The sequence below is a fragment of the Echinops telfairi genome, unplaced genomic scaffold (assembly GCF_000313985.2).
Source record: "Echinops telfairi isolate 266 unplaced genomic scaffold, ASM31398v2 ScPeMD7_42;HRSCAF=159, whole genome shotgun sequence".
NCBI lineage: Eukaryota > Metazoa > Chordata > Mammalia > Afrosoricida > Tenrecidae > Echinops > Echinops telfairi.
In genome coordinates this window covers 5057555-5071919 of record NW_022103940.1, presented here as the reverse complement: position 1 = coordinate 5071919, position 14365 = coordinate 5057555, and the positions used below count along the sequence as shown (strand labels likewise).

Below are 14365 nucleotides of genomic sequence, written 5' to 3'. Positions count from 1 at the left end.
TTAGATGGGAGTGCAGGTGCTAACCATTGGGATAGGTGTTTGTTATGGAAGGCAGACACTCCTGAGAGACACAAAAGTGACTGTCACCAATATCTACGTGGAACTAAAGCTGTAAGTATAGATGGAGTTATCCAATGAGTGAGTATAAAGCAAAAGAAATTATGGGTTGAAATAAGAATTCTGAGGAACTCTGATATTTTAGCAAATGGCAAAGAAAATGAGCCTACAAAGGCAGTAGTAGGTAGGGAATTCTTAATGAGTCAGGAGGAGAACCAGACGAGCACAGATCCTAGAAACCACGGGCACAGCATTTCAAGAGGGAAGTGGAAAACCAGCATTGTAAATGTAGCAGAATTATCCTAGTAGAAAAAGGCCCTGACAATGATGAAGTTACTTAGAAAAAAGCAACTATAGTAAAAGCTTGAGGTATAAACCAAGTTTTTGTAGTATAGGCATAAATGGGAAGTAAGAAACTAGAGGCAGCAAGTATATGTGCCGTCTTGAAAATGCTTGATACTAGGAGCTAAAAGGCTGGATATTAGATAGAAACAGGGCTAGAGTCAAGTGAGGGCTCTTGGTTTTATTTCACCCAGTTAAAAAAAAATACTAATGTAAAAATAGGATACAAGGAAGACTGGCAGTGGGAAGAAGCAAATGATGCAGGAGAGAGAAGAAGAAGAAAGCAGAGAGAGATAGTCAAAGGAAAATGTGAAAGAGGTTGGCTTTGGATGTGGAGGAAGCTGCCTCATTATTATCTGTGCTGCTATACCTAAGTTGTGGGTGACAGGGCAGGAAGTCAAAGGTTATTCTATAGGGTGTTTTCCCTCCATTTTCTCAGTGAAGCAGGTAAGAGGATCAGAATTGATGAAAGAGTTTAAGACTTTGAATAGCCACTGAAGGAGAAAGGGAGAGGGAGCTGCCTGTGGATCATAGATGAGTTGATTGATAGAGGGGACCCAAGACCTAGCTGAGGGAAGCTATCTTTCATCACTTTATGGTAACGTCAATCTGTCTATTTGTCCGGTTTTCTCAAGAAGCCTCAGTTATCCAGGTGCAGACTATAGCCTGTTCCAGGAATGGGACCTTTGTTTGTAAGGACAAGGTTCTATGAGAACTGACAATGTTAGAGGGAAAGCCACTCAGAAGATCCACCAAGAGGTTTAAGACAGGAAAAAAAGAAGAGGGCAGGAGAGAGCAGATAGACTAAGAGGAAGCAGAGGGGACACGGGATTAGAGGTCTCTCACAAGGCAATGACCAGGTTAGATGACTTAAGAGAATGTACTGTCACTATAAATTTATAAACTCTGCCCAGAAAACCAACTACAAAATAGTGAATTTGCTAACTCTCCACTCTCAAAATTCTCCAAATTTCAAAACTGTCCTTGAGCTTTGACACATCCCGACTCTTGCATCTCCATTCAGAAGAGGACCTTATCTTGTCATTTAATGAGCAAATGGAACCAATTAAATGGAACCTCCCAAATCTAAAAATGGTCTTGCATTCACTCTCCTTTCAGGGTGCCCCATAGTCTACCTAAGGTCAATACTTTTGTCCATTCTTTGTATCCCACCTTCGCCACCTTTATGGGGCTTGCTCCATTAATTATTCTCCTCCAGCCTATATTTTTTAGAAGGGAGAAAAATAAAGCCTTCTTTACTCTAACATCCATTTTCAATAACCAATTCACAACTTCTACAAAGAGTTGTCTCTATTTTTCCTTTTCACTTTTGTGCATCCCTGTCATTTTTCAACTCATTCACAAAATTCATGGCTTATTAGGGGATATAGATGAGATAATCAACAATTATACGAGGCGATACCCCCAAAAAACCGGAATCACACTGAGCGGAGCAACACTTTCATGCTATGCCTTTTTCCTGCTAGGTGAGCATGGAGCCACTTGCTCTGAGTTAGTACAACCAGTGGCATTGCCTGGGAAGGTCCTCTCTGGTCACAGTGAATTTTTTTTTGTAAAAGCAGTTTCACTCATACCTCGTTTTTTTTTGTGATAGCCGATGTAATAGAACAGTGTCCGGCTGTGAAATTTTGTTTCCTACTCAGGAAAAATGCCACAGAAACTGTTGTGATATTGAACACGGCTTGTAAGGACAACACTATGGGAAAAACTCAAGTGTACAAATGATTTTTTCATTTCAAAAAAAGGTAAAATATCGATTGATGACAAAACTTGTTCTGGACATCCATCAACTTCCCGATTGGATGAAAAATGTCAATTCATAGTGCATTTTGAGTTCATTCTACCAGGTCAGACTGTTAATCAAACTTTCTATTTAGAGATTTTGAAAAGATTGAGTAACAGTGTGTGACATTGTGGCACATGAAGGACTGGTTTTGTCACCATGACAATGCACTTGCTCATGCAGCCATCTCAGTGGGTCAGGTTTGGGCAAAAAACAGCATGCCTCTCTTGTCCCACATGCCTGACTCACCTGACCTCGCTCCATGCAACTTCTTTTTGTTTCCACGAATGCAGAAGGGCATGAAAGGACAATTTGATGATGTAGACACAGAACAAGGGAGTCATCAAAACAGAGGAGCTTGAAAATGTTTCCAAGAATGGAATTGCAGAGTTCACAATTGTATTACGTGTAATGGAGAGTATTTTGAAGGTGATGATTGTTTTGTTAAAAAAAGTTTAGATACACAGCTTTGAAAGAAAAAAAATCCGGTTTTTTTGGGGGGTACCCCCTGGTACACTTTCGTAATTAGTGCTATGATAGTTATTGTAGACTTTCTTATACTACACTCATGCTTTCACTGGTTACACTGAATTGCAGCTGTTCTTTACTTGTCTATATCATCCAGACAGGAAGTTCTTTGTGGGCTATGATGGCTACCACTACCTCTTCAACATCAAGCTAGCACACAGTGGCTTATACGTAAAAGGCATTGCTTGCTGAATAATGAAATGGCAGTATTTGTGCTCGCATGTAGAATGAACACATCTATTTTATATAATAAAATGCTTATAATTTGAAGAATTTTAGGAGCTTTTCATTTAGCAGTTCTGCATATAGCATATATCTGACAGTCACATGTACTGAGTAAGGTGACTTTTTTTGGTCATTGTTGTAAAATAGTCATTTTATAATGAAAAGGAACATATTGCTGGGATATATTGCTGTGTCCAGACTGAGGGACACCACAGGCATAAAGAAATTCCTATGAGATTAGGGGTACAAAGGAGAAAGAAGGCACTGAAACAAACAATGTTGGATGATGGTACTGAGGAAATAGCAACACTAAGAATTGTTACAATATTCTGAGAGTCCTAAAGTTCATTCACACCAGGTCTAATGCTGATGATGAGTTTATCACCATGACGATTGGGGTGGTTACTATAAATCCTTTCACTAGAACATTTTTTAAATGTGTTATCTTAAGATTCTTTTTTCTTACCACAATACTGTATTTTCTGTGTCATAAAAGTAATTGTTGAAAACTAAGCTTTGGTCTAACATTACTAGAGTAAATCTAGGAGATGACAATTATTTGTGCTAAAAAAAAATTCCTTTTAAAAAACACAGCATTTACATTATAACCGTTATGTAACTTTTAAAAGATATTAAAACCTTTTAGTACCTGTGATTTGATATATTTTACTTCAGCAATACTGATTTATATATTAACATGTAACTTAATCTTGGACACATTATTAAAAAGTAGAGAACAAAAATTACCTGTTGATCTGAATCTGTTTTTAGCAGAGATCTATCTGTAATTAAGACTGCCCTGGAGATCTGCCTATAACACACAAAATAGCACATAAATCAGTGATTCAGATTTCATGGATAAGTTTCATTTATATTTACATAACCACCAGATGGCACATTTCAAAGATTTACATGAGGATAAAAGCGTCACCTCAGAAAACCAAGTCAAGTTTTTTTGTTTTAATATATTTTGGGCTCATGAAAGAAGGATGTGTGACCTGCAGACTTACCACATCTGAGACAAAGGAAGATATGCTAGGCTCCCCCCAAAGCAGATCCCATAAGAGATTAATGGCAAGATATTGTATATATTTTAGGTTTGTTCTATATGTACACCATACTTGAAGAGCAGACTCATCATATGCAAATGTCAACTTAATCATGGGCAAGTTTTCTCACATGAGTGTAACCGTGCCTTACCTGTATTGTATACTTGAGCATATGTTCTCAGAAAAATAACTGTCCTCCACAATGAAATGCTTAGAGATTATTCTCTGGCCGAACTGATCTATGATTGCTTTACATCTATAAAGATAAATAAGCATAACAAAAAGTTCATGTTAATGATTAAATATTTTAATTAACATAATAAACAGCTACCACGCTTAAATCTTAAAACTAATTACTTGCGAAGATAATCTTAAGTTGCCTATAATTTTAATATTTTTAACATAAAGCTGTTAATAAATGAAAGAAAATAGATTGTTTTGCCATAACACCTATTGCTGTTAATTCTGATTAACAACTGCAGGACCAGGGCTACTTTTGCTGCCATCAGTTCTTTGAAATGGAAAATCACTTTGAAATCTCACTTAAATGTCTACCCTGAATGTCATTAACAACTAATGGTAAAATTAGAATAATTTTCTAATTTTATCACTTTGCTAAAATTTAGAAACAAATGCTTTTCCTTGCTTAGAAAACAGGATCTCCCCACTGCTTTAAATAACTATAAGAGGAAGAAAAAAGTTGATTAAATAGCCTGTTACATATATTGTTCACAATCAGTAAAAGCCACTAAGATCATTTTTATTTTGCTGTTAAGTGTTGCTCTCTCTTTTGTTCAAGAATAGCTATCTGGTCACATGTTTGATAATGTTTTTACCAGAAAAAAAAGGTGGGGTGGGGTGGATAGAGCTTCTTTTAATATTTGTTACTACCTTAATTCACAGGTCTACCATAGAAAGGTTTCTTTCAAGTGCTGTTTCCAAATAAGGAATACACTTATGCATGGACATTATCAGGTCTCTGTCATCTGATATGTGTTGGAACAATGAATCACACAGACCCCTCCATTGACCTTCTTTCAATGTGTCTAGATGAAAGGATGAAAATTAGAATCCATCTCCTTGCCAGCGCCACAAGTTATAAATGTACTTGATAGGGTTCATTATCCAAACTAATGGACTAAAGGAAATATCCTTGAAATGGACTTAACAGCACTGACAAAGCCAGTACACACGATTTCAGGAACACTATGCAAATGGCTGCATATTCCTGTATACTTTTATTATGGAAATATACATGTAATTTACTTTTATCATAGTTTCTCCTTTGGGGACCAGAATTATTTTATTTGAAATATACGAATAATGCTCCTCACAAAATGCAAGCAAATAATTTCAAGACACCATATTTGAAATATACTAATATAAACATACTAAATCACTAAAAAAAATCATATAAGCTATATTTACCAGCCATAAAGGAATACAAAATAGAAGACCAAGAGTAGGCGAATTTGATTTTATTGCCTAAAGACAGCCTATGATATTCTTGAATAAATGGCATCTCACTGGTTTCTGGATAGACTATGATGTTTGATTATATTACATATGCTTAATATATATTCTTAATCAATTCACTACCTTCAGTTATAGTATATTACTATTTATATGATTTTTCCCATTTCCCCCTCCTTTCCCTTTACTTTCTCTATTTCTATCTTCATCTCCTCACATTGTATTAAACTTGAGCCCTTGTCCTTAAAATACTTCCTTAGCTAAATAGATGAAAGTTATTTCTACTTAAATATAACTACTTAACAAGAAACTACTTATTCAGTTTTTGTTTTGTTTTAAAATGTTCATATACAATCTGAAAAACAAGGTTGTTTAAGTTACAGAGAACAGATATGATCTGTCATTAATAATGATCCCTATTTCTTCTGTAAAACCTCACAGCCCTTTTCTTCCTCTTAGCTCACAGACTATAGAAAATCAAGAGAGAATAAGTTGGGGAAAAAGGTAGAGGGCTGCTAAATGACATGGATTTGGATTACACAGTTTTATCATTTGCCAAAATTCAGCTAATGCGCACCTAAGATTTGTGTCTTTCATTGTATATCTATTTTACATCCAAAAAAACTGTAAACAAATACTGAACTCTATTTAATGATAGGCATTCTGAAATATTTCGTTCTAATGGTTCTTATGTAATGTTCTAATGGTAGGTTTCAGTGGCAGATACACTGAAATTCTTTCAACTTTGGCATACAACATAAAATAAAACTGGGAACAGAGGGTGGGAGTTGTAGTTGTATAAATTCTGAACTTTAATGTGGGTTTTTGCAAAGGGACATATTTTAATAAACCACATAACTAAATCTGGTCCCAATTTGTGAATGCTTTGGAGGCTGTCAAGTACTAATAGAGCTGTTTTGGTAGTAAATATTACTGGTTGGTAGACATTGGTTTTAGAAGTTACAATATTAAAAAGACCAATTGGGAACAATCAAAAGAGAAATATAGAGGGACAGGAAATTAGAGAATTCAACTATTCAGGAATAGCTACTAATAAATATGCCTCTTTATGTTGAAGTTTCCAGGTGAAACAGTGATTCTCAAAGGAGGAGGGGGAGAAGGAAGCAAATCAGAATCACACCTGGGGGACTTTTTTCAAATTATAAGTACCCCTGGAGATTCTGATAAGCTCCCAAATCCCAGGAAAGAATCACTATTCTATTATAATATAACTTTGCTACTCTTGTATTTCATTGTACTAAAAAGAGAAAAGTCAAGAGCTACTGGTATGGAAATATGTATGTGTGTGTGTATACACATATATACATATATGCACACACATCATGTTTGGTAAATAATTATTCCTATTCCATATGCTCTTCTATGCTTTCTCAAACCCACCACCTCAAATGCTACCACCAGCTAAAACCATCCTAAAAGGTTTTTTCCTCAACCATTATCTTGTGTAAAAATCTACTGCAACAATTTCAAACACCAGTTAAGATTGTTCCAAAGTTGTGGGGTTTTACTTTGGCCTCTCTTACATTCTATATAAATATTTTTAAATTGTCTATCACCTATTTCCTTCTAGACAGACTTAACACCCTTTAAATCAAGCATGATGAGTTCACCATCATTCCTCAACCACTGTTCCATGCAGTACTAGCAAGACCATTTTACTCAGGCATTGATAAGACCAGCAGTCACGGTTTTCTCTACCTCAGGAGCTCCCTTCTTACATCTAATTACCACTACATTTTTACTCCACTTTACAACTATTTCTTGGAACTAGCTTCTTCCCATCTCTGCTGGCATTGCTCAAACTGAGTCATGGACTACTAGCACGTGGGAAGTACATTTGTTTAATATAAATATATGGCATAACATCTCTGTACCAAGAACTATTCTAGGAAATGAGGATAAAAATATCTTATATTGAAGCAGTTCCCATTATAATACAGATTCAGACAAACACCAAAATTACATGAAATTGCCAAGTATAGGAATAAGAGATAAGAGTACGGCACTATGAGAATACTAAGGGGAGGTACTTTACTAAACCTGCGATGAAGGGATAGAGTATAAGGGAATACTCACCAGAGAAAATGATACATTAAGTGATTAAAAGATGAACAGAGGCTAAATAAGGAAATAAGAGAAAGAACCTTTCAGGCAGATGAGGCAGCATTTACGCAGTACAGAGGCAAATCAGGGAAGGGCAGTTACAGAGAATTTCAAGCAGTTCAGTATTTATGACCAGGAAATGAAAACCAGGACATGAAAAGAGACGAGGCTACAGGGCCAAGCAAAGGCCAAATTACACAGTGTTTCATGCATCCTAGACTTTATTCTGAACTTGCTAAAGTTAACAAGTGAAGTTAGGATTGGCTACTCAAACAGAAGTTGGTGGTTGAAACAAGCACATCAGCTCCACAGATGATAGGCCTGGCGATCTCCTTCCATAAATAAGCCTAGGAAACCCGATGGAGCAGTTCTGTGCTATATAACACATGTGCTTTCCGTGATCTCAGGAAACAACAAGAAATACAACAACATTATTAAGTAACATCTCTTGGTACAAAGAACATCATGTTTTATTCATTTCTATATCTTCATTGCAACTAACATGAGAGTTGGCAAGGTTACATTATCTATGAGGGGGTACCCCCCAAAACCAGAAGTCTTTTTTCAAAGATAGAATTTAATTTTTTTTCATAAAACAATCATATCACCTTCAAAGTACTCTCCTTTACACTTAATACATTTATCAAATCTGCGATTCCATTCTTGGAAACATCTGATAGCACCTCTGTTGTATCTTTCTTTACCTCCTCTATGTCATCAAATTGCTGTCCTTTCAAATCCCTCTTCATTTGCAGAAACAAAAAGCAGTTGTATGGAACAAGGTCAGGTGCATGGGGCAAGAGAGGTAGGCCGTTTTTGCCCAAAACTGGTGCACTGAGATGGCTGCGTGAGAAGGTTCACTGTCATGGTGACAAAACCAGTCCCCCATCTGCCACAAATCAGGCCTTTTTTATCACACACTGTTACGCTATCTTTTCATAACCTCTAAATAGAAAGCTTGATTAACAGTCTGACCTGGTGGAATAAACTCCAAATGTACTATGAATCAACATTTTCATCTGTTAAGTAAGTTTACAGCCGTCTAGAACGAGTTTTGTCATTAATCAACATTTTACCTTTTTCAGAATAAGAAAACCACTCACATACTTGAGTTTTTCCCATACTGCTGTCCTTGTAAGCTGTGCTCAACATCACAATGGTTTCTGTGGCATTTTTCCTGAGCAGGAAGCAAAATTTCACAGCCACGTGCTGTTCTCTTAAATCGGCTATCACAAAAAAACTAGGTCTGATAGCGAAACTGCTTTTATGAAAAAATTCACTGTGACCAGAGGGAATCTTCCCAGGTGACACTGCTTGGTTACACTAACTCAGAGAGAGTTGCTTGATGCTCACCTAGTGGGGGAAAATGTGTACTACAAAAAGCTTTTGTCCAGTTTTTTGTATCCCATCATATAATACTATCACTATATTATTTTCTAATTAAAAATAAAAGCAAAAAAAGTGCCACTTAGTCTATTCCCAATCATAGTGACCCTTAATAGAGTATACCAAGGCTGTAAATCTTTAGGGGAGCAGACAGCATCATCTTTCTCCTACAGAGTGACTGATGAAATTTAACCACCAATCATTGCATTACCATTTTGCAAATGGAACATGCTAAATCAGAGATTCAATGGTTTTCCCCACAAGGACAAATACAACCAAGTCACATCATTGATACTAAAACTCAGCAAGCAAAACAATCAAACAAACTCACTGCCAGCAAGTCAATTCTGACTCATGTCGATTCCATAGGACAGAGGAGAACTGCCCATTTGGGTTTCCAAGGCTGCAAATCTTTATGGGAGTGGCCCAACATGTAACTCATTACTACATCACTAAGGCTCCTACTCAGCAGAAATATCACTGAAAAAGACAATTATTGACTAATATCCCTTACAAACATAGATGCTAAATTTCTCAATGGAACACTAGCGAACAGATTCTACTAAAAATAATACATCATGACTAAATGGGATTCATATGAGGTATGTAAGGATGGTTTAACTTTAGAAAAAATATCAACATAATCTACCACATAAATAAAACAAAGTAAAAGAACTCCACAATCATAACAATAGATGCAGAAAAAGCATTTGACAAAATCCAACAATCATTTTTAATAAAAACTCTCCACAAAAATCGAAATAGAAGAGAAAGTCCGCAACATTGTTAATGGCATATATCCAAAGCCAAGATCTACTATTATTCTCAATGGAGACCAAAAACATTCTTCTTATGAATGGGAACAAGATAAGGATGGATGCCTTTTACCACCATTCCTATGCAATAATATATTTTAAGTCTAAGCAACAGCAATAAGGCAATAACGGAAAATCAAAGGCATCCAAATCAACATAGAATTAAAACTATTTGCAAAGGATATGCTCCAACAGATAGAATATCCTGGAGATTCAATAAGAAAAATTTGGAACTAATGGAAGTATCCATCAAAGTGACAGAGTACAAGATCAACATATAAAAAATCAATTGTTTCCATTATACTAACAAAGAAAACTCTGAAAAAGAAATCAGGAAAATAATACCATTTACAATAGCCAACCACCCCATGAAGTACTTAGGAATAAATATAACTATATAAATAAAGCATGTATACAAAGAAATCCTTAAAACACTACTGGAAAAAACTGAAAGATATACATAAATGGAAGAACATACCATGTTCATGAGTAGAAAGACCTAACATTGTGTTATTGCCAGTATTAACCAAAACAATCTAGAGATAAAATGCCATCTCAATTCAGATTCCATCATCATTCTTTAAAGGGAGGGAAAAACTAATCACCACATTTATATTGAAAGGAAAGTGGCCATAAGTAAGGAAAGTAGTACTAAAGAACAATGTAGGCCTCACACTCCTCAATCTCAAAACATAAAGTCACGGAGTCAAAACAGCCTAGTATTAGTACAATGGTAGACACAAAAACCAACAGAACTGAATTTAGAACCCAGATGTACATTCATCCACCTATGGACAAGAAATATTTGACAAAGGCCTGAAACCCATTACATAGGGATGAGTCTCTTTAACAAAGTGTTGGCAAAATTTGATTATCTATTGAGATAAAAATGAAATAGGATCCATATGTCTCACTATATACAAAAACAAACTCAAGATGCATCAAAGGTCAAAATCTAAAACTGTAAGTTTAAAGCAATAGTAGGGTCAAATTTAGGGATCCTAATCAATGGCATAAGTGTACGATCAAACATAAATAAGAAAACTAGACGAATGGGACCTCCAAAAACTTAAATACTTATGCACATTAAAAGACTTCATCAAAGAGTAAAAAGAGAATCTATTAACTGGGGGAAAATGTTTGGCAAGGGCATATGAGACAAGGGATTAATCTCTAAAATTAATACAAAATTCCATACTTCGACAATAAAAACAATCCAATTAAAAAATGGGCAGAGGATATGAGATAGTTTATTGTGCCAGCCTGGCCGAAAAATACAAGTGGGATTAACTGAAGGGCAGAGAGATAAATGCCTTGGTGAGCCTCGCTCATGTTCCTCATCATCCTGAAGCTGCTGGCTTGATAGAACGATGGAATGGGCTCATAAAGACACAATTACGGCGCCAACTAGGTGGCAACAACTTGCGGGGCTGGGGCAATGTTCTCCAGGAAGCTGTATATGCTCTAAACCAGCGGCCAATATATGGTGCTGTGTCTCCAATAGCCAGAATTCATGGGTCCAGGAACCAAGGGGTGGAAGCTGCGGTGGCACCACTCACTATTACTCCTAGTGATCAACTTGCAGCATTTTTGCTTCCTGTCCCAGCAACCCTGTGTTCCTCAGGCCTGGAGGTCCTGGTCCCGAAGGAAGGAACTCTTCCACCCGGAAACACAGCACGGATTCCACTGAACTGGCAGCTGAGAATGCCCTCTGGCCACTTTGGGCTTCTTATGCCTTTGGATCAACAGGTCAGGAAGGGTGTCACTGTACTGAGTGGTGTGATTGATCCTGATTACCAAGGAGAAATTGGACTGGTGTTACATAATGGAGGTAAAGAAGAATATGTCTGGAATCCAGGAGCTCCCATAGACCGACTCAGTGCTACCATGCCCCGTGATTAAAGTAAATGGTAAAGTACAGCAACCCAATACTGACAGGACTTATAATGACCCAAACCACTCAGGAATGAAGGTCTTGGTCACCCCACCAGGCAAAAAACCACAGCCAGTTGAGGTGCTTGCTGAGGGCAAAGGTAATACAGAATGGGTAGAAGTAGAAGGTAGTTCTACCTATCAATTACGACCACGTGATCAATTGCAAAAGCAAGGTTTATAATTGTCAATGTATTTTCTTTATGTGTTTATTGCATATCTTTCCTTCATTCAGGTATGATATATCAGATACAATTGAACTGTGTTTTCATTTATATGTATAATAGATGATTGATAAGTATAAGTGTGATTTCATCAATGTCCGTAAATTATGTACAGGTGCCAGGTTGGCAAGGGGTGGATTGAGATAGTTTATCGTCCAGCCTGGCCGATAAACACAAGTGGGATTAACTGAAGGGCAGAGAGATAAATGCCTTGGTGAGCCTCGCCTTTCTTGTCTCTCGCTCTTTGATCATCGGACCAGTGTGCGGCTGCCTTGCTTGTTCTGTGTCTCAATTTAAAGGCTACACTACTTGAGGGACGCCTAACCTGTAGACTATGTCACTGTAAATTGAGGGCCCTTTAAGACATCTCTGGAGCTGGGGACTGGCAGCTGGTGACCTGGCTGGCAGTTGGTGACCTGGCTGGCAGTTGGTGACCTGCCTTGTGATTGGCTGCTGTGGTGACATAGCTAGCTCTCTCTATAAACAGAGGAAGATCTGGCAGCAGACTAGACTTGAAGGACTGCTAGTTTTTCACAACTCTCTCTCTCACGGGAGTGAGTTGCATTGAGCCATTTGTAGTGCTTTATAATTTTACTGTTTATTTCTTGTATTATATATTTATCTGTATATGATTTAACAGTTCATTTTTTGTTATATATCTAATTATCTTTATAAATAAATATATTAAATTATCAGCAATTTGGTTTTATCTCTTTAGAGAATCCTGTCTACCACAGGATATGAACAGAAATTTCACCGAAGAAGACATACAGGTGACTAGTGAACACATACAGGAATGAATGTGATCTTTAGAAAGATGCAAATCAAAACAATAACCAGGTATCCGTTCACGTCAGCATTAATAGCAACAACGACAACAAGAGAAAACAACAAATGCTGGTGAGGCTGTAGAGACATTAGAACCCTCATATGCTGCTGGTGGGACTATAAAATGGTGGGATCACTGTGGAAAACAATATGGCACTTCCTTAAAAAGTTAGAGCCAAATACCATATAATCCAGCAATCCCACAAGAAGGCATATATCCTAGAGAAATATGAGCATGACACCTTTATTATTAATGCTATTAATGTTAATAGCATTATTAACAATAGCACAAGGGAAATACATGTTCATAAAAAATGAATACATAAATAAACTATGGTGCACAATGGGATATTATGTAATATTAATAATTATGAATCTGTAAAAACCTCATAACATGGGTGAACCTGGAGGACATTATGCTGAAATCAGTCGATCAAAAAAGGGCAAATATTGTACTAGTACACTGCTTTGAAGAGCCAAGAGAAAGTTTTCATACAGACAGAAGCATTCTTTGAAGATAACCAAAGTGGGAAAGGAAAGAAGGATAAGTCCAGAGTATTTAGTGGGCAGTGAAAAAGAGGAAGGCTCTCAACACGATGGAATGACACAGTGGCTGCAATGGATTCAGGCCTAAGAACAGTTGTGAGGATGGCACTGGACCAGGCAGCATTTCTTTTTGTTGTGCATATGGTCGCTATGGGTTAGAACCGACTCAATGGCACCTAACCACAGCCACCAAGGGTGCAAACATAGTAACTTAGGTGAAGGGAAAGGAAATATACATAAGGGACAGGAGAGCACACACTGATCAAGGCACAAGAAGACACTAGGAAGAGCACATGAGTTAAAGGCAGCAAAGGTATATACAAAATCCTGCAATAACAATAATCTATGAGTGGGATACATGGATAGATATGGAAGCTGCAAAAGAGTGGGAAGGCAAATGGAAATACAAATATATACAAGTTAGAAGATAGATCCCCATATGTACTTAGATGTACTGTAAATATATCCATGAACACAGGACAGCATACAGAAATAAAAATAATGAAGACTTCTTAGCCACAACCAAACATCTTGAGGAATAAATTGCTGGGTTTGGGAGTTCAGGACCATAATCTTGGGGCATATCAAACTTGATTGGCATAACATAATCCACATAGACAAGGTTCTACAACTTACTTTGGTGAGTAGTAAATGATGTCTTAAAAGTTTCTGTGCAGCCACCTAAGTTGCTACTACTGGTCTCTTTCCAACCAGAGCAAAGAAGAGTAAAAATCAAAACAAAAAAAGACTCATGACAACAGTTAATTAAAAGGATTAATGGACCATGCAGCTTCCATGACTCTGACACCAGTGGCTCCTCAATACCACTAAAACGGAGGGAGGGGAATATGGCGATCCGATAAGACGCATCATCCAGAGCTCCTGCTGCCAGACCAGAAAATTGGGAGGTAAGGCGAAGGGAACGGGGAGGTGGCGTCCAGAAGTTAGAACTGGGGTACTAGGGTCTCTCCTGAATCTCTTTTTTGGGCGTGATTTCCACTCACAAAGTAAACCGAGAACGCGTTAAAGCGC

At 37.2% G+C, this 14365-nt stretch overlaps 1 protein-coding gene across 1 annotated transcript in view; it reads right to left on the bottom strand.

Moving 5' to 3' along the window:
• The window catches only part of CHM (CHM Rab escort protein), a 243664-nt gene that overhangs the window by 69222 nt on the left and 160077 nt on the right, over positions 1–14365 (bottom strand). The window contains exons 11-12 of the mRNA XM_045290565.1: positions 4157–4261; positions 3704–3767 (exon numbers count right to left, since the gene is read on the bottom strand). Coding sequence (XP_045146500.1) covers positions 3704–3767; positions 4157–4261 — 169 coding nt within the window. The remainder of the gene's footprint in view (positions 1–3703; positions 3768–4156; positions 4262–14365) is intronic.